The following is a 21,258-nucleotide window of genomic DNA, read 5'->3' as shown; positions in this document are numbered from 1 at the left end:
TTTGTATACATTTATATTTACGTGTTTGGTGGTTGGTTTGTTTCTATTTTTGTGGGGATTTTTGTTTGGTTGGGTTTTTTGGTTGTTGTTGTGGGTTTTTGTTTTGTTTTGTTCTGAGCTCTCTTCTCTAGCTCTTAATTGAGTTTAATGTTTGTTCATGAGAGCTACTGACTGAAATATTAAATTTTCTATTGAAAAGTCAAAAATTTTTATGTATTTTTTGCCATGAGAATGTATATAGATTATGTCTACTTCCTCTCCTCATGCTCTCTTCAAATGACCAAAATCTGAGCTGATGAAATAAAAGCGTAGATTTTGCTGAAGTGCTTTAGTTACTTTTCTAACTAATCTTTTCGCTATTGGCAAGATTTTAATGATAATTCATAATCTACAAAACACTGAAATAAGTCTTGCCTTTGTTATTTGCATCTGTTAATTTGCATGTTCAAAATAAAGACTAGATTAGCACACAGATGCCAAATTTTGATGTGATGAGTGAGATTTTTTTCCTGAATTGTGACTGTGTAGGTCTTGCTGTACTCCCTCACCTTCTGTAGATATGATTTGCCATATTTCCACTTACCCTGTGGATATGTTCTCATAGCATCCTCCAGTGTGATTATCTGTACAGTTATAGCAATCTGACTGATTGAAACTCCGGAACCAGACACAATGCACTACTGTTCACTGCATTTCCTGCAGCCCTCACCTCTTGCATAGCTGCAGCATCATTAGTGTAATATTATAGGTATGTGTCAGAAGCACTGTGGTTTGTTGGATCTGTTAGGTTTCACCCTAAGGTCAGTAAGTTCAGATTGCTTTAGAGACCAAACAAAAATGGTTTACTAAACCAAAAAATTTTACATTTGCTTTGGTCTCAGCCATGGGGAGTAAGTTCTGAAACCACTGTTGGCCCTGAGGCAGCTAAAAAAAACTCTTTAAAGGGCTTTAAAAGTAACTTACCAGGCAGAGTAGCCACATTTTTAACATTTTGTTAAGAGAGGTTATACATCAAGGATAGGTTAAGTATTTTAATAAATTACTTTATAGCCCCTTATTGATGTTCAAAGAAACTTGGGTGAGGGAAAAGGTAAAGGTTACGAGTGTTTATTGGTACCACCCTGAGCAGATGAAGATAAATTGACTAATGCTTGATGTTTTATTTTGTGCTTACCTCTTAGGAAAGCATGTGGTTACTGGTTTTGTTTATGACTTTTTTTGTTTTAAAATCTTTTCATCAGAATACTAAATTGGTATTTGGTATTAAATCACATCTCTTATTGTGAAAACATATAGGCTGGTAGAATGCTTTCTTTAGTTTCCCGTTCTTTTTTTTTTTTCTGAAAAATTCCCTGCCTCACTGACATTGAATTCCAGTTTAAGAAATTAGAATGCTGAATAGAATGATAAAACACCTGACTAAAGTCATATCATTGTTAGTTCAGCTACTTTGAGGGGCTCCATATGAAACAGATTTCCAAATGTGCCATTACAGGAACACTGATGTGCTCTTCACACAAAATTTTGGATCTGGTAGAAAAGCTGGGGTGGGTTTCTGAGCAAAGATGAAATTATAGGAATATGTTTTTATTTATTTTTCTATGAAATTCACTGGTCATTGGCTGCATTGTAAGTCTGTAGTTTGCAACAATTTTTTTAGTTCTGAGTTTGGTTTTGGGACTCTTCCTTGATTTTCTGTTTCAGAAAGCAGAACTAGGCCACTTTCTTTTGTTCTCAGACAAAAATGTGTTGCATTTAACATAATCCAGCCAACAATTTAGCTACTTGTTACTTGCCTTCTCCACAATTTTTTTTATTGTGGAATATCAAATCAGTTGTTGGGCTCTCAGGAAAATTTCCAAGAATTCTTTCTTTCTTTTTGCTACATTTTTCCTATCCTTACTGATATTACACTGGAATTTGTGTGATGCAGTTTATAAAGAGAAATAATTGTATTAGATGATATCTGCCTCTCTTTCTTTCACAGATTTCCAGTAAATAAAAAAAGCAATCCACTGACCTGTTTTGAAGTCTGACTTTGATTGAACGTTTCATGACAATGAAACATATTGAGGATTTTATTTATCCCCCTTCAGTAGCTGTTCCTGCTTTGTTTGAAGTAATTATTTTTATACATTAAATGACTTCCATTCAGGTTATGAATCTGTTTGTCAGTAGTCACAGTTTGTGCCCTGCCTGGCCCTTTAATGGTAATCTCTGATTAGTCACACTGTTCCCAGCCTTTGGAGTTTGCTAAGATCTTTTAGAGAGGAAAGAGATGGAGGAGGATTGAAGTTATCTGTAAATAATTAGGCAGGTGGGCACTTCATGCCAGCTGTGAAAAAAAAGTACTCAGAGATTTAATCAAATGCCAAATAGGAGTCAATACGTGCCATTGTTCTTGGACCTTGTGAGGCTAAATATGAATAAGCTGTGACTAACGCAGCCATAGATGGATTCCACTTTATTCTGCATGCCTATTTTGCCATTAGTTTAATATGAAAGAGAGGGTAGTAAACCAATTTTTATGGTTGCACAGGGGCGTTAAATGGTGAGTTTCGTGAAAGACTAGTAGAAGTGATAGGAGTCTTAATTTTAAATTTTGTAAGAAAACAAGGAAAGCAAGATAGTTGGCTAGAAAGATTTGTTGCACGAAAAGAATATTGTATAAATCTTGTTGCTGTCATGCTTGCTTTGCAATCTCTGAAAAAAGATAGGGCTTTTATTTATCTTGTTTCAGAAATAAAGTACTCTCAGAAAAGACTGTATGGTGATTTTTCTACCTAATTTTTAATAACTTCTAGGGAACCAGATTTACCTTCTTAAAAGGAAGTAGGAAATATTTTGGGCTAAAAATGTGATTACATGTAAGATGCATTTTGTGAAGAATATGTGCTGCCTCAAGATGTGTTATGTACCCTCGAAGACAAGAGAGGACTTAGGGAGGCACAGGATAAATAGATGTGCTGAAGAAGTAGGTAGTAATGTCACCAAAGCAGATGGTAGAAGTGGAATCAATGTTCTTGGGTGAAATCAGAGCACTGTCTCTGGGTCCCTGATGAAGAGCAGGGTGAGCTGTTGCTGCCACCCACCATGAGGCTGCAAGTCCATGTCTTTCAGGTGGGATGCATGGTAGGATTATGCCTGTAGTTGGCTGATTCCAGAGGGAGAGGGAGAAGGATGTGTCTGAGTGCAGAAGTGTGAACTTACACATGCAGGACGAGTCTCTTCAGGTGTGTTACAAGAGGCTAGCACTTGGATCTCATTTGACATTCAGCAAGATGCTGGAAACAAGATGTCACTAATTTTCTGACATTAAATTATTGTGTAGTGGGTTATTTTTGAGCAGTTATAAATGTATAATGAAGAATTATTGTTAGGGGTTTTTTGTGTTTTTTTTTTTTTCTCAAGGGCTTTCCAAAGAGCTCCTCTAATACATGCTGGTTTAATCTGAGATAGAACTATTTTTCTGCTTAGTAGCTGGCACAGTGCTGCTGTTTGGAGTTAGCAGGATACAAACTTGCACATTTAATACTGAAAGACAAAAGAATACAAGCATCTGAGTCTGCTGAGGCCATTCCCTTGTTCTTTGTGTTCAAAATAATCTTCCTTTTTAATTCTAATTTATTAGGGTGGTTGGTATTCTATGACAAGCTGTGTTTTCTTGCTTGGGTGGATTTGACTATAATGACTCGGATAATTTTTTTCCTCAAACCAGGCATTGCTACTGTGAAGTGGCTGCTAAGAGTAGCACCTTCAAATTCAGATGGCCTTCACTTTTCGTACATTTCATCATGTCTGTTGATTCTGCTCACTTCTTTTTTTCTTTCTCCTATTTGTATTGTGTAAAGGCAATGCATAAATCTTTGTTCATTCTGTCCCATTAAAGCCCTTTAAAACACTTCTCTGGTGCACTGCCTTGGGCTCTCCTTTATACTACAGCAAGGCAAGTTTCATTTTCAGTTGTAACTACAAATGAATACAGAAAGCTGAATTTTAAGGTAAAACACATCCAGGGTTGTCACAGGTATCTGGATTTCTGTTTACAGAAAAAGAAATAAGTCAAGCGACTTGTATTGATGTTCAGAATCTTCCTCTGATGGCAGTGACTCTCAAGAAATATGCAAAGTTTTATAACAAAGTCACCTTAAAACTGCATTTTTATAGTATTTTTGTTCTCTCTGTCTCTCCACTGTTTGCCTCATGCATTACTTGTTCATAACCTTTGGAAAACACTGAGTTACCAGGTGGTAATTCATCTGCCATACATCATAGAGCAAGAGGAAACCTCCCTCTAGCATATCTGTTTCCTGAATTTGTACTTCTCCCATCTGGAGAGGTGGGAAAATTAAGAGAGATTAAGATAGTTCTGGAATATCTGCCTTGGTACTTCTCAAGGATGAAGTGCCAAATTTCTCACACTTTCCTAAAAGATGGGTGGTATCAGTTGCTGAAACTAGTGAGGAATCTGTGACTTGTACAGTTGGCTGCTGTGATTGCTTAAAAGGAAAATGAACAAAAAAATCCACTCCAATCAATGAAACCTTCAGCTTTCATGTAAAAACAGAATTGATAGACTGCACTATGCATTTTTATTGGCTAAGTAAACTAGTACTAGCCCCTTTGGCTCAAGCAAGAGTGTGAACGCTGTCTCTTCCTTGCTTTCTCCTGTCCATTCAACCCATAACTGAGAGGTGAACAACCAGCACCAAGTGTTTCAGCTTGGCCTCCAGCTCTTTCCCTGCAGGGAAGCTGCTCAGTTCTTGTTGAAGCCCTCATGGGGTGGCTGTGCAGGAAAGATCACATCTGCCATCGCTAGTGAGACTGTTGCCATTAAGGTCAGAGTATGGTCTAGAGCTCTGACAACATGGAGAGCTGCTGCTCTACCCCTTTGTCTGAAGTGCAGAAACAACTGGCTGGATTCTTCAAAAAGAAGAATTCTTTTATGCATCTGTATTGATATCCCTCTCAAGTTTTACTGTGTCAAGAATTATTTCATAAAATAGGGTTACCTTTTATCTATTTATTTTGTTTTTCACCTTTCTTTTCTGGCCATAAGTCTACAGAGGAATTTGATTTTCTATTACAGAAGGAGCTTCTTTGAGGCTTTAACAAGTCAAGTGGAATTTCTTCAGGGAAATTTCCTTCTTGATTATGATTATGTATACTTTTGTGTGTATGTTGGTAGGGGTACAAGGCAGATGGTAACAGATAGTTCTGCAAATTGCCATGCTTAATTTCTACATACTCATGAATTCTTCATAATATGAAATGTCTTGAAAAATGTTAAACTGTGTGTTGAAAAGTATGGGGGAAAACATAGAAAGCTTGCTTTGTTTGGTTCTTAAAAATATAGCATATCTGTCTTAACATAGTCTAACCCTGAAGTACTTAAATTTCTGTCCAGGGCCCCTAGAGGTGATTGCAGTGCACAGGAACCTCCAAGTTACACTCCATCACATATCTTCTTCCTAATGTAATCAGTGTGTGTCAGGGGAGAGGAGGTACTGACAGAAGGCTGTGTGCATCTTTTGTCTCTCATTCTGGGTTCACTGGCTGCTGTCTGCTATGCAAATGGTAATACAAAAGAGAATAGAGGAAGTGGCTTTGGATTTATATATGAGTCAAAAAACAGTTGGCTTGCAGGCGTTGGTAAACGTAAACATAGATATGGTTGTTTCTCTGTTTTTAGGAATACACTATAGATATAATTTTTGCCCAGACTTGGTATGACAGTCGTCTAAAATTTAACAGCTCAATGAAGGTGCTTATGCTTAATAGCAATATGGTTGGAAAAATCTGGATTCCAGACACTTTCTTCCGGAACTCAAGGAAATCTGATGCTCACTGGATTACAACTCCAAACCGTTTGCTTCGAATCTGGAGCGATGGGAGAGTATTGTACACTCTAAGGTGGGTTTTTATTATTTGGGTAGAAAAATAACCAAAACATATTCATGTTATGACCAGGAATATGAAAATAATGAATATCAATCAAATTCCTGCCATCTCTTTTGTTATGGACCATAGGAATTTGCAAGGAATTGATTAAAAAAGAAAATAAAAAAGATTATTTGATCATGCAAAAATTAAATTCGTAGTATTGAAATATAATGCAGAGATAATTGACTAAGGACAACTGAAGGTAATAGCAAATTTTGATCTCATTTAGTTACAGGCAAGATTTAAAAAAGGATACTATATAGTATATAGTATCATGGTGGTCTGTCACTAATATATTGCAGATAAATTATTTTTGGTTGAAATACTTTAAAATCTAATTTCCACCAAATTATATTCTGTAAGTAAAATATTAAATGCTTCAAATAATAAAAATGATAAGAAGTTTGATTAAAGCTAAGGCCCGAGTCCTGCGTGTACTACTTAACATATTTATGCATGTAAGCTATTAAAATCAACAGATCTGTTCATCCAGAATAGGCATAAACAAACATGTTGGTGATAATTCTACTTGGCAAATGGGAGATGCTTGTGCTGCTTTTAAGCTTAAGGCTATCTGTACTGATTTTTGAGTCACTTTTCAAACAGTTCTTGAAAGGCTGTAGTCTACAGAAAGTATTTTAGGGTCATCTCTGTCATATTTTCTAAATATGCTGAACAAATCCTGTAATAAGTCAGAAGCTGATCAAGAAGTAGTCTATGCAGAGGATGCCATAAATATGATTTTGGTCTTAAGAGTTTATTTATTTATCTATTTATTACAAAAAGTGGCACTTTTAATTACTTTTTTCTCCATCATTTATGCTGTGTTCATATGCAGTATATGTTGTATGAACATTGTATAAATTTCTCATGTATCAAATGTAAGAAGAATTAGAATGTTTTACAAGGATTCTCTTCACTTAATTTTTTCTTAGTATGCATCATTTGAGAGCATACGGGCATCTCTGAAGAGCACTTTTAAAATGGTTTATTATGCCAGTTGCTATTTATAATAGTCTCTAGAGAGTCCCTTCTGTTGACATGCTAATTTTTTTTTCTTTTTCTAATTAGCAGTTGTAGAGTCATACTTGGACTTTACCCTTCCATTGTCCATTCATTTTCAATGAAAAAAATTCTTCCAAAGAGATTCAAAGTAACAGAAAGAAATAAATATGAGCAAAAAATCATATAAGCCCTCAAAGAGCTATAGGTTAGAATTTCTATGTCAGAGTATGAGAAATAAAGTGCAATGAGCTGGTAACAGAACAGCAGAACAGGTTTTCACCCTGCACTGCAACACACAAACATCTGTATGGGTGAAGATATGGCCTGAATTTGACCTAAGGTAAAGCAACATTTGAGAGGTTCGTATCTGGCTTGTTGAAGAAACAATAATATGATCTGACAGTTCTCCAGGTTCGTGGGCTCCTCTGTATCACCACTCTCTCCTTGTTGGTAATTCAGGGGGCAGATATGGTGAAAATGTTAACCATCCTTATTGAATCTCCTCTGAGGGTGTCCTATGGTCTGTCCATTGCACCATCTGTGATTCCAGATCTAGTTGTGGTGCTTTGAACACAAGACTCAGCTTGTTTTCTTTTTCTTTGAGTGTTTAACTATCCAAAAATTGAAAGTGGAAAGTAAAAGCAATAAATGCATAGATCACAGCTGACAGATTTGAAAAGGATCTCCGTAGCTATGCAAATATTCTGCTTGAAAGTGTGGGGAAGGGTCTTTCTTCCTCTCTCCCACAGTGTATGCTAAGAAGTACACTTTTCCTTATAAACCTTTGGTCAGGTCATAGTGGCAGTTTGTGTAGAACAAATACTTTGTTCAGAGACTTACAAAACTATCTGTCAGCATGTCTCAGAGTCTTTTCCTATCTCTTGTCTAATATGTAAGCATTGCTCACAGTCAAATATGTGAGCATTATGGCAATTTTTAAAGTTGATTTTAGAAGACATTCTGCCTTTCTATACAGTGTTGCCAACAAAGGAGGAGGTATTTTAAATGCAAAGAAGTCAGTTTGAAGTCTAGCCCATTACTTTGGCTTACTAGTGAAAGGTAGCAGAACTGGGTTTTGCACTTAATCCTTGGAAGTCCTGTAGAAATCTCTGGTAGCATTTTCAAAAGCAGAAAGTGATTTAGTTCAGACAATTATGAGTCCTAAACCAGTTCTAAAATGTTTATAAGTTGTGAATTATTTGAATGCCTTAGACATTAAATAGGTAGAAACATAGTTTGCTTTTTCCTATCCAAATACTGTTTTCACCAGAACTGCTTCCATGAGTATAGAGCAAGTCCAGTGTGCCCCACAATTTTTCTCTTATGTAAAGCCACCAGATACAATGATGCCAAGTGCAATTTGACTTGATAAATGAGTTCTAGAAAAACTTCCTTTTTGTGCTATCATAAGCTCCTCTCCTTCCCCTGTCTTCAGACCCTAATTTTTATCCCCCGTTCCTTGTAGAGCTGAGAGGTGCCCCCAAATCAATTGAAATGTTTGAAATGGCTTGAAATATGAATTGAAACAGCACAGATCCTCAAGTTGCATGCAATAATAATTACTGTTTTGTTCTTTGGTGCTAATGCTGGATGTTGTTTTCTGATACACAGGAGGCTATTCATAATATCCAGTAATTGGCAAAATTTATTTCTGTGCATGTTGTTTACTATGTAGTATGAAGTGTCTGAATTCTTGAATATAACCATTTTTATTTTTCCCCTTCATTTTCTAATTAGGTTGACAATTAATGCTGAATGTTATCTTCAACTTCATAATTTTCCTATGGATGAACACTCTTGTCCTCTGGAGTTTTCAAGCTGTACGTGGTAAAACACTTTTGTCCTCTTTACATTCAGGCTTTATATTTACTTACATTTTGGCATCAGAAGAGCAAATGTTTCCTTTTTAAAGCCTTGAGACAAAAGAAAGAACTGACCATTCATGTTTTGATTGGATTTATTGTATTATTTAATACACTAATGAATTACTTGAATCACATGTAATTTTTGCAACTTTTAAAATAGTCTTTTTGCTTAGGAGTCTAATACAGTGCCTATTACAGTTAATGGAAATGCACTGTCCTGGAAAAACTTTGTTTTCTTATGCCTGCAACTTTGAGTTAGTTCCATATGGTGTACTTAAAAGGAAGAATAAGATATGTCTTCTTCAGCTTCCTTCTATAAATGCTGAATCAGTAAAAGTCCTTTTCCTTTCAGTGGAACTTGGTTTATATGAGCAAAACCACTACCTTCAGGCTCTATTTTTGATGCAAACTATGTTAAAAAAATCATAGGGAATTGTGCTGTTGTAATCATACAATCATTAATGTTGGAGAAAAACTCCAGTATCATCAAGTCCAACCTATGACTGAACACCAACTTCTCAACTAAACCATAACACTAAATGCCATGTCCAGTCATTTCTTCAGTGGCTTCAGGGATGGTGACTGCACCATCTCCCTGGGCAGTCTGTTCCAATGCTTCACAACCTTCCAGTGAAGAAATTCTTCCTGATATCCAGCCTGAACCTCCCCTGATGCAGAATTGAGGCCATGTTCTCTCACCCTGTTGATGGCTGCATGGGAGAAGAGGCCGACTCCTGTCTTGCAACAGCCTCCTTTCAGGAGGTCTTCCCTAAACAATCAAATTGTGTACTAAGAAGTGTGCTTTTAAGTTCTTTCTGATCATTTAACGATGATGTAATGACATGTATGTTTTAATAGTGATGATTCTGAGCCAGTTTTTATTACTGGAGTTTGAGAATACCATGTAGATATTTTCTAAACATTTGTATCTACACAGTTTTTGATTGATTGTACATTTACCTAGACTTAAAATTGAGAACATTTATTTTGTGGTTAAATTTTAAGTGTATCAAAAGGACTATAGATGGTCTCAGATCCAGTTTATGTGCAGCCCTGGTTTAGTTTATAAGTAACTTCAGGGTTCAGAAAATGATCTTTGATACATTCTATGGCTGAATAATTGATTTTTTTTTGTTTCATTCTAGATGGATATCCCAGGAATGAAATTGAATACAAATGGAAGAAAACCTCTGTTGAAGTGGCAGATCCAAAATACTGGAGGTTGTATCAGTTTGCATTTGTAGGGCTACGAAATACAACTGAAATTTCTCATACCTTGTCTGGTAAGGCAAAGTGTTGAGTTTTATTTTCTGCAATATCTATTTAGATCAAACTTCTAACATATGAAGATACAACCAAAAACCATATTATATGTCATATAAATATTTTTATTCTTTTTTTTAATTTTTAGGTGATTATATTATTATGACAATATTCTTTGATCTCAGCAGACGTATGGGATATTTTACTATTCAGACATACATTCCGTGTATACTCACAGTTGTTCTTTCATGGGTGTCATTTTGGATCAATAAGGATGCAGTTCCTGCACGGACTTCTCTGGGTAAGAATGTCTTTTCAGCCTTGAAGGATCTGGTACTCCCAAGGAAAACAGATGTGCAACAGGGGGTAAATTAACCACAATTTATTCCCCTTCAGATTGTGACCATTGGTCATTCTCTCTTTTGAACTGCAACACTGGGAGTAGGAGAATCCTGCTGTAGTTGCATGGCAGAGTTTAAGGAAGCAAAGCTGAGCGTGGAAATCCTGATCAAAGTTTGTTGGTCTGCTGTTGTTCACATAAATATGTTTTTTCTTTATGGTTTTTATATCATCTCCAGGCATGTGGCAATTATTAATCTGACACAGCGTTATGGAACAAATGAAGTCATTACTACATGACCAAAAATAGTGAAAATCTGATTTAGCTTTTTTGTTGGTTTTTTTTTTTTTGTTTTGTTTTTTTTTTTTTGTGTGTTGTTGGCATTGCTTTTTTTGGTTAGTTTTTGTTTGTGTGTTTCGGGGGGTTGTTTGCTATTTGTTGGTTTTTTTTTTTTTTTTACTAGAATTATTCAATTATTCTTTTAGACCCAGGATAGGACAGAAAATTTGCAACCAAAGTTGCACTTCAAGAAGTTAAGCCTATAATTCACAAAAACTCCTGCTTTTACTACAGACAGTTCTGAAGTTGCAAGTTGTAACGCAAAGATAATTCTATATTAGTGTCATCTTGGCTGACCTGTTTAGCGCGGTGTCAGTCTGCTGAGTTTGACTGTTTGGGACTCCTGTGCTGCCTTGGAGAAAAGTTGCAGTCCCCACATAAAGCCTGATAAATGGGTACATGGAGTGCACAGGACACAGCTTTGAGCTTAGCAGGGACAGATGCTTATAGTAGAACTAGTGACAGCAGTCTGACCTATTTTGGGGGAGGGGTCAAGAGCTGAGAGTTGTATCTTAGGAAGTTAGAGATGTGAGTTAATTTTCCTGATCAGCTGTATTGCTGTGAACACACCATTCCCACCCTACAAGATCATTTGCTACTAGAAGCATGAGCCCACACTTTAACTCCTTTCCCACTGAAACTGGACCACCAGCAAGCCTGCCTGATCAATGAGTCAAGAGAGAAAGTAAGCCAGAACAAGCATAGCTCAGTAGCCTAATGAAAAGGTAAGGGAAGAAATTCTCAGTCTTGGACCCTAACTTTATGTTGTTTGAAAGTGCTGCAAAATTTAGTGAAGAGAGTCTAAAGTCTCAAATAAATAAGTGAAAATTACTTTTGATAGTTTTAGACCTTGATGCAGAAGTTTCATCATATTTCTTTGACTCATTGAACATCATTGTGGATTCTGATTAGTTTCAATACAATAGTTATAACAGGAAGAAAGTGTTCTATTGGTATCCTTCTAGTTCTGTATCCAGTTGTTTGTTTTTACAAAGTACTTTTTATATGCCATGAACTTAGAACTCTGATGTCACAGTTAAGCTGAAGATTTCAAGCTCTCACTTCAACAGTACTAACCTTCATCTACTAGCCTTCATCTACTTGAGATGGAATACAAACTTTTGTAATATCTTATTTACAGCTCCCTGCAGGTAACTCTGAACTCCTTTCCTGTAAACATGCAAAAGCCATCACTTGACAGCTTATAGGATGACTTTTCTTACATGCAAATGTTCTGGAGAAGGAGAAAGAGAGTACCTGCCAAATAGACACATTCTATGGAAAGAGAAATTAATACAAGAAAGCCAAACCTAAGCCAGGTTTATTATAGCAGGTAGCTGTTTTGCTGTTGAAGGTTTGCTCCCTGTGACAGCCCCCTATGCCTTTCACATAGCAGACAAGGCTGGAACAATTTGTCTCTTTTTGTCCTCTCTGAACGGATGCTGGTCCAGGGAATGGTGAGTGCCATTTCCCACCTGGAAGGTGTGCTGGGTCTGGTACCCTGAAAAGGCTGGACCTTTTTATCTCATATCTGTTGAAAGATCCTGGAAGTTTGTGGTTTCCCAGAGCAAAAGATTTGGGGTGATTACAGATATTTAAATATTTAGTTATACAGAGGAAATGCCAAATCAATTTTCAAAAGTATCTGGTGAGAGTGAAGTACTTTTGAAGAACACTGGTTACCTGTTTGCCCCTTTAGGCATGTAATTTCATTGGGAAATCTCTTGGAAAAACACTACTGCCTTCCTGCTGCAGGAGCAGTCCATAGCGACCAGTGATTCCATGCTTTGATTTGTGAGCCATAGACAGTTTTAATCTGATGTAATGCTTTTTTTGTTTTTGTTTATTTGTTTTGTTTTGGTTGTTTTTGTTTTAGTTTTAAATAATCTTGTGCATGTAAATAACAAATTATTTGTGTGTTCAAATATTGCTTTTCAAAGGAAAGGTCACACTTAATTTTGGACTACTATTTAAATGGATTTGCATCTCCCTGAAGCATCAAATATAAGAAGGAAGTGTTAAAACCTTGTAAATGCTAAACTAATGAAGAGTGGTATAGTTGAGCATATATTTTGAACACATAGCTATTAAGGCCAATTTGTTCTTTTAATTAGCTTGTATGTAAGTGAATCAAGGGAAACATTTTCTATTACTTAAGACACAGTGTTGAAAGCATATCTATCTGGTAACTTAGACAATGAGGCCAGAAAGCCGTGAATGTCATCAAATTTGATCTTCTATGTCTTCTTCAGAAGCAGACAATTGGAAACATTAATTTTTCTTTTGTTTACCAAAAGCTTGAAATCACTGATAAATAATACACCTTTTATTTCTGAATGCATTTTTTTAAAGTTTTAATAGTCGAGCTAAGGGACTTCCTTGTGCTTGTAAAATCTGTGTGCTTATTTGTACCCCTATTTCTACTGCATTTATGTGTACATTTCATGTCAGATTTATAAAATTTCACAAACTTAGTCTCATTGTTTGTTCTGTGTGAGTTGAAAACAGGATGGATTTAAAGGGAAGGGAAAATGTGCTGCTTTCTCTATGATCCCATGGAGGATGCTGCATCCATAGGGATGGATTCTTGCCATAGCACCAATGTATGTGAATGTAATCAGTGATGAACCCACTGACCCCTCCTGTGGGTCAGTCCTTACATGACTCATCAATTAAATAAGAGCTAATATGATTACTTTTTTTGGTGACAATATGATTTGATTACCTATACATTTCCCTTTTTCTGTCTTTTTTTCTTTCTTTATAGGGATCACGACAGTGCTGACCATGACAACGCTGAGTACAATTGCTAGGAAGTCACTCCCAAAGGTTTCCTATGTGACAGCAATGGACCTTTTTGTTTCAGTTTGCTTTATTTTTGTGTTTGCTGCCTTGATGGAATATGGCACCTTACATTACTTTACCAGCAACAGAAAAGGGGTCAAAGGAAAGGAAAAGAAGGCAAAATCTAAGCCATCAGTAAGTTTAGTCAACAAGAAAAAAAAAGAAATACAGAGTGTTTTTTATTGTAGCATTCATTTTGAATGACTGCTTCTTAAATAGAAAAGCTAATGTTGAAAGATAATTAACACTAGTATTTATTTTTTCTTTTTTTTTTGCAGTTGGGGGCTTATACTAATTTTATGTAAATACAACTAGTGAGCAAAGGGTTTAGATGATTTCACATATGTGAATGAGGACACATGAACCCAAGGTGGAGAGTGGTTTGATATAATATTCTATGCCCTTGGTGCTTCTAGAACTGCCCATGAAGTGTGTGCCCATGCAGATGGTTCTGTAGGGGCACAGGGCTTCTGAAAACAGCACCTGGCAGACCACAGCTAAAACTGTAGCAGTAAAGATAATGTGCATGGACTGAAGGTATGAGGATTTCTTTGGATCTGCATCACCTAACTTAAGACAAAGCTTTGCAGAGGAAAAAATGCTTGTTATTGGCCAGTATTCTGAATCCCACAACAGAAATTCTATCTTAACTCTTTTTAAAATTGGCTTCTGTGTTTCTTTCTGGTTAAATTAACCTTCTGCTTTTACAAGTTGATATTTTTATGGTAAACCTCTACACATCTCAGGATCAAGTATTATTCAATTTTAAGTCTTTCTGCTTGTGTGGTAAGAATATTGTAACTTCCAAAGAATTTATTGTTGGAAGTCAGTACAAATATTTAAAGGTAGTCTTTAAAGTAAGAAAACACTGAAGAGAATAAGATAAAGGAAAATTTTATAAAGCCCCTTTCCAAATCATCTCATCAAAAGATGCCGGAGCATACCCGAACCATAATACCAGAATAAAATCCAGAAAGTTGCCTTTTCTGGATGAAGGCTGAATACCAGCTCTGTATGAAGTGAAACAGAAATTGATAAGAAAATACAGAAGTAATTGCAGGTATGGAAGTGCAGAAATCCTGTTATGAACCATATCCATTCTGCAGCTCATGTCAGCAAGGACTGGTGCACCCATTTTGACAGCACTGCTGTGGGCCTCTCTTTTATGGGGACACTGAGGCTGTTGGGGCTTGATTCCAGGGAAATGAGAGGTCTTAGGCTTCATTTGGTGAGCTGTTCCAAGGGGATCAGCTGTGTGTTCAGCACAAGGCCAGTGGTGAAGTGTTAATACTTCCCTGTGCTGCCTTGGTCAGACGTCACTGTAATACTCCAGGAATCCTGCACAGTCAGGAAAACTGGAAAATGGAAACCTCAAACCTGCTTCTTGTTGGTGGTAGAAGCACATGTGGGAGCAACAGAAGAAGAACACAGGCTTTGGCAAAGGCACAGTTGAGTTTTGAGGGTAAAAGGTAAGAGAGCATGTGGGGGCATCCCAGTGTCAGCACAGCAGATTCAGTTTCAGGTTGCTGCTGCAGGGAGGTCTCAACAATGCTTGGTGAGCAGGGAGCTGAGTGGGCATGCACAAGACAGAGAAGGCAAAGATATCAGGATGTACTGCTGTATTCAAACCAGGCAGATACTAAAGATCAGCTGCTGACAAATGGAAAAACACTATAGTAGTTTGCAAGAATGCTCTATTGAATGAAATAATGCCACTTTGCAGAATCTGTTCACACATCACCCATGTGTGCAATAATCTGCCAAATGCCTCGAGATTTTTAGTGCATATGAAAATTTTAAATGCAAAATAATGATGAGATAGAAACTATGAAACTTACTGAATAAAGAGCTGGAATTTGCACTAAGATTAAAATTAGCAATATAATACTAAAATACTGTTCAGTTGTGTTTTACTGGGTGCTTAAACAATGCTTTTTATTTCTGAGAAGTTGAAAAAAAATCTTTTTGCACAGAGTTTTTTAAGCATTTTATGGCTATAAGACTGTACAAAATTAAGAGATAACACAAAGAAAGGGAGAATTAAATTTAATATACTTAGATGTAAGGATTCTAATTTGGTAAAAGCTTTTCTGGTGATGTTTTATAAAAAGATGTGACTTTTCTTGCTCCAAATAAGTAAAGAAGGCATCTAATTAGTTAATAAGTAATACCATTACAAATCCTTTTCTTTTTATTATTTTTTTCCTTTTCTTTTCCCCCTTTATTTTTGTCAAGGACTTCTATTAATTCTTTTTGTCTTGTAGTTATGGATATGTAACTCAAAAAACCAGTTTAATTTTTAAAGTCAGTTTAATTCCTTCTGAAAACTCACAAGTTATTTTTTCCTTGGGAAATTTGCCTTGCACAGATCTTCTATTTCTACTGCAAAATGCCATAAATGGTTACTATTCCAGGAACTGATGCCAATAAGCCACAATAAGTGATCTTGTGGAAAAAATGGCAAGATTTTGAAAATGATTACAGCAGTTTTATCTTAGAAAATATGTGCTGGCATCATTCAAGAAAGGTAGTATAAATTGGCTTATGCAAATCCACGTCAGTAAGGATAATGAGTTTGGGCAGAAAAGATTGAACTTAATTAGTTATGGATCTTGTTCTGATCATCATTTCACCTGAAATGAATGTATCACCTGTGCCATGTTCTCCACAGACAATGGCTTTCTTTTGTACTTGTATTAGTGTTACTGCAGAATAATTGGGGTTTGATCCTATCAGACTGTATTATAAATGATCTCACAACACATGCTGTTTTATCTACAATTTCAGTAGGCCTATCCATAAAAAGTTAGCATGTACTTCTATATCTACATGTTGTGGATGTTTCGTTGTTTTGGTTTTGGTTTTTTTTTTCAGTTTCTTCCATATAAAGGCATTTTCTTGTTAGGTGTAGGTCTTTTTTCCTTTTTTCCCTCTCATTGCCTCTTAGACACATTTTATGTATTTCCTGTAGGTAGGTAGCTAAGCCTACAGGATGAGTGTGTCTGCCTCTCTCAAGCCACCTCTTCAAACTTGTAATTCAGTAGCCACCTCCAGTCTGTGCTGGTGATGTGAACAGTGGAGAGCAGTACTGTAATTTTTTCCTTCTCCCATCATGTTTCTGTGTTGAGGATTCCTGTTTTACCCCACTAGTAGAAACAACTTATTCCATAAATCTTATATGGGCAACAGTGAGCAGAGCGGAGTAGGTGTGAATCAGAAATAAGCATCTTTCCCTGTTTATGTTCAGCAGAATAAAGACTGTTTCTTAATTTCCAAAAAAAAATGAACCTATTTTTCATGTTTTGTAAAAATAACCCCCCTTTGCAATGCCTCAAATTAGGATAGAAGCATGTAACTCCTGTTTCTTAGTATTGTCAGTATTTTATCATAACTGAAAAGAATAATGAGGTCCTTCAGGGTGATAATTAGCTCCCTAGGTCATCATGTATAATCAGTTTTGAAACAGCAGTCTGTGTGAAACTTTCTCTGGTAGAGACACTTATTAAATAAAGCTATTTGAAAACATGATGGATGCCACATTGCATTAACACCATCCCTTGGGATATTGGGTGAAATGCCCCTGAAGCAAAAGAATGTCACCTTAACAATGTATAGAAGTCTGTGTACTGGCCAAAGTAACTCCCAGGAAGTGGGACTTTGAAGCATAACAAGAAGCTAAATGATGGCTTCCCACTTTCCATATTTTTTTCATGTGTTTTCATTGTCTATCATGTATAATTGGTTAATAATATCCAGTTAGATTTTCTCTCTGCTTCCTTTCCTGCTGTTTTATGTCCTTACATGACAAAATATGAAGAATGTGGAAAAGAGAGAACACAGTATAACAGTAGTGTTAATGTAACCCTTCTCTTTGGTCTGAAGATTTTAGAAGAGATGCCAAATGTGGGTTGGGTGGGGTAAGTTGAAAGATTACTATGGAATAGTTTAAAACAGCCGTGAGACTTAGAAAGAGAAGATAAAGGACAGATGAAGAAAGAGAATATATTATGAAACAATCAGGAAAACAAGGATGGTGCATATAAACTGTGGAGAAATGAAGAAATAAAAGGGGAAAAGGTGGGTTGTGTTAGTGTAAGTAAAAGGAAGGTGGAAAGACAAAAGTCACAAGTAAGGGAATAGCAAACACTATATGTACTAGGCAATAAGCCTCCCAGATTTTTTTGATGACAATTATAACATTTTATGCTGAGTTTTTATCAGATACAAAAAGGTTGTTCTGACCACAGAAAGTAAAAGTAAGAATTAAGAACTGAATTAATTGGTGACTTGAGTGGCATTCTCCTAAGGAGTCATGTCTTGGATTCTAAAGGGGGGCTGTATTGTTTAGGGATTTAACATTTGAGGGTTAGATGGCATAGCCTGGTCTTACATGTCTCAGTCTGTTAAACTTCCCCAGCAATGCTGTGTTAAACCCCTTAGCTTCTTTATTTTTGTGAAAATGTAGCTTCCAGAAACACATCTAGTCTCCTAAGGACTCCAAAAGATGGGAGGACCATCATTCCTTTGTTAGTGGTGATTATAATCTGCTTGTGGACTTGGTTGTGACCCAGTTGTCAAGAAGTGACTGACTTCAAAATGTTTGTCTGTGTTGTGTAGATGGGATCAGCTAACCCTGTCTGTGTGACTAATTATCTGCTATTCCCAAATCCCAGCACAACCCAGTTTTCACTGTGGCGGGTGAAAGTAGTTCATTGTCTTTTGCCTGCATGCGCTAATTACATATAGCAGTTCATAATTTTCTAAGCTCCTCAAACTGTTTTCTTTAATATAAGAATTTCTGTATATTTTACTGAAGGTGATTTTATTGCCAGGGAAATCCTATGGAATTATTTAATGTGAGGATAAAAGCACACAAAACTATATCTAAAAGCACACAAAACTATATTTCCTTTTTTTTTTTCTCTTAAGAAACCACCTGCAATTGCTGTTCGACCTGGATCAACACTAATTCCAATGAATAGCATTAATCATCTCCCTGAACGTGATGATGATTATGGATATGAGTGCCTAGAAGGAAAAGACTGTGCCAGTTTCTTCTGTTGTTTTGAAGACTGCCGCACAGGATCTTGGCGAGAAGGAAGAATACACATCCGGATAGCAAAAATTGACTCCTATTCTCGAATCTTCTTTCCAACTGCCTTTGCATTGTTCAACCTTGTTTACTGGATTGGATATCTTTATCTGTAAATTTCAGAGGTTTGACAAACTCAGAAAAGAAATATTAATTGAATAGTCATTAATACTTTTAACTGAGCAAAGATTAGAGCTGGTCCAAAATGACTCAAATTGTTTGTATGCTTTAAAAATTTGAAACAATGAGAGGAAATATGATGATGTAGTCTCCCTCTTGTGATCAACTGTAGAACTGATACTGCTATTTTGAAGAGAACATTTTAAAATAAATATCCCTAAGATTTATCTTTCCTTAACACACATACATACTATCTTTTTCCAGCTCTAAATGCAGAATCACAGACTATGCTATTTAACTGAACCAACCTACATAAGCTCTCAATTTTAATCCTGGGTGACAATGCAGAAGGATTTTGTAGCATCTCTTACACCTTTGCAAAGAAAGCCTTAATTAAATGGATTAGTTACTCTCATCCATTTCATCCATAAGGTGATGATTTTGTTAATCCCTAATTTTAAAAAGTTGAAATGTAACATTTCTCTTTTCAATCAGCCATTTGTTCTCTCCAGTATGTTAAAAAATGTGATTAGATGATAATGAATCAATTCAGATTTATACAGAATGCAGATATAAGAGCAGCAAGGAATGGATTTATCAAAACACCCAAGGATAATTCTGAGCTTGTTTTATCCTGACCATGGATAGAGACTTTTGGCTTTCAACCTTAGATTACGTTTATATCTGTACTCCATTTCCTGTTACTTCATTGTCTTGAGTTCCCCAAAGTTGTCCAAGAGGTCTACAATTTTCAGAAATTCTTATCCAACTGCCATTGCCTGCTCATTTCATGGAAAGATGACTGGTGTTGGCCCAGATTCTGGCCATTAAACATAATGATCTTCACAAACTCAGTATTGGAGAAAAAGTCATAACCCTACATTTGCAAGAGTTCGTATCAGCAGAATTTGGAAGGCCTGTAACAGTGCTGTAGTCATGGTACTCAAAGTCACTGTGTTAAATCCCCAGTCCTAAGAGTGCAGTGTGTGATCTGGTCCCCTCTGCACTCAGCATGGTTTTGTAGATCTGTATTGTTACTGCACATGCTGCTCACTGAGCCAAAGACAAGTGGAAGTAATGTATTGAATGTGTGGTGTGGATTGCTGGGTAATTACCTTCTTGATACTTGTTTGTTTCTAATGGAAAAGAAGTGTTATGGAGAGGGGCTTAAAATCATCTTTATGCATTGCTGAACCTTCTCCAAGATGGGATGCATCACCCCGAAATCATAGGACCAGCTGCCCATCCTTTCCGTGGTAGAGCTTTGGTAGAAATCCTTCAGTAGTAGTCTTTCTTGACTGACCTCTTGTTGGTGTTGACTATTGCTGCCTGGCAGCATTTGGTAGCTAATTTCTATTTCTAAATCCATTGTCTTCATTATGGAAAAGTGCAGTCTTTCCTCCTTTCTTAAAGACAAATTGGTCTCAAGTGAGCTTGCAAAAATCACTGTAAAATTAAGATATGCATTAAGTAAAAGTCAGCATTACACAGAAGACCTTACAGATCTTTAAAGAGGATTAATGGGATTAGTATTTGGCTGTAGGTGAGGCTGTTCGGTACTAAAGATAAAGACATGATTAATAGCTAAGAATAGAAAATGTTGCATTAAGGGCTCCCCCTCTTCCCCCCAATATTTCTGTTGAATATGCTCCCTCCTCTGAATTTCTCAGAAGGGATTACTGTATTTATAGTCTAATTGGTACCAGGCATAGTAAGATATGATATACAATACACATTTCAGAGGAAATGTTATTCCAGTGTTCAGCCCCAAAGTTTAATAACGAGTGCGAGATTATGTGCAGTTGTTGTGGGAGGAGGGGTGACAAAAGATCCAATTTTAATGAAAACTTTATTTCAGTATTTAGCTGAGGAAATACAGGAGTGGTTAAGAGAATCTGAAAGCACTGATGATGAGGTTGGCTGGCATTATTTGTGGTATGACCTTTCTGAGCACCAGCTCTCCTGACTGTTGGACTGAGTGTAGAAGTGGGGTATCATTAATGGCACTGATCTGCTATAATTTATTGGCTTTTTAGAGTCTCATTTTCATAAAATGTTCAGTCCAAGAGAAACATGTCAGTTTGTATTCCATAATGTAGGTTGATGCTTTTTGACAGCATGCTGAATGCTTTCCTCTGTAGGAGGGATGAAGGTGGCTTCAGCAGTATGTTGGATGCGTGCTTGAAAAGCAGTCAGCTTGCTGTACAATGCAAGGCCCAGATTTAGTGAGTTCCTGAGGTTCATTAATTCACCTTTAAACAAAGGAAACTTAAAAGAACTTGGCACTTCACTAGAGGAAATACAAATTTCACAGCCTGGTCTCCTCTGGCTCGTCTAGTTAGCTTTTTCTGTTCATGTGGTTGTCAGTTGCCAATCAGCCTCCAGTGACTGAATTGGAGAACTGAAAACATTCAGAATTGGCAAGGGATGGATAAGAAGTCTTTCAT

The 21,258-nt window shown here is 36.5% G+C and overlaps 1 protein-coding gene across 1 annotated transcript in view; it reads left to right on the top strand.

The window, feature by feature from the left end:
- Window positions 1-19,257, top strand: part of GABRG1 (gamma-aminobutyric acid type A receptor gamma1 subunit) — a 38,478-nt gene extending 19,221 nt beyond the window's left edge. Inside the window, exons 4-9 of the mRNA XM_031066195.1 lie at window positions 5,693-5,913; window positions 8,686-8,768; window positions 9,959-10,096; window positions 10,225-10,377; window positions 13,523-13,734; window positions 18,529-19,257. Coding sequence (XP_030922055.1) covers window positions 5,693-5,913; window positions 8,686-8,768; window positions 9,959-10,096; window positions 10,225-10,377; window positions 13,523-13,734; window positions 18,529-18,807 — 1,086 coding nt within the window. The 3' untranslated portion in view covers window positions 18,808-19,257. The remainder of the gene's footprint in view (window positions 1-5,692; window positions 5,914-8,685; window positions 8,769-9,958; window positions 10,097-10,224; window positions 10,378-13,522; window positions 13,735-18,528) is intronic.
- The last annotated feature ends 2,001 nt before the right edge of the window (window positions 19,258-21,258 follow it).

The sequence above is a fragment of the Geospiza fortis genome, unplaced genomic scaffold (assembly GCF_000277835.1).
Source record: "Geospiza fortis unplaced genomic scaffold, GeoFor_1.0 scaffold40, whole genome shotgun sequence".
Taxonomy (NCBI): Eukaryota; Metazoa; Chordata; class Aves; order Passeriformes; family Thraupidae; genus Geospiza; species Geospiza fortis.
Note: the sequence above shows the minus strand (reverse complement) of the source record. Positions and strands in the feature narration are given on the sequence as shown.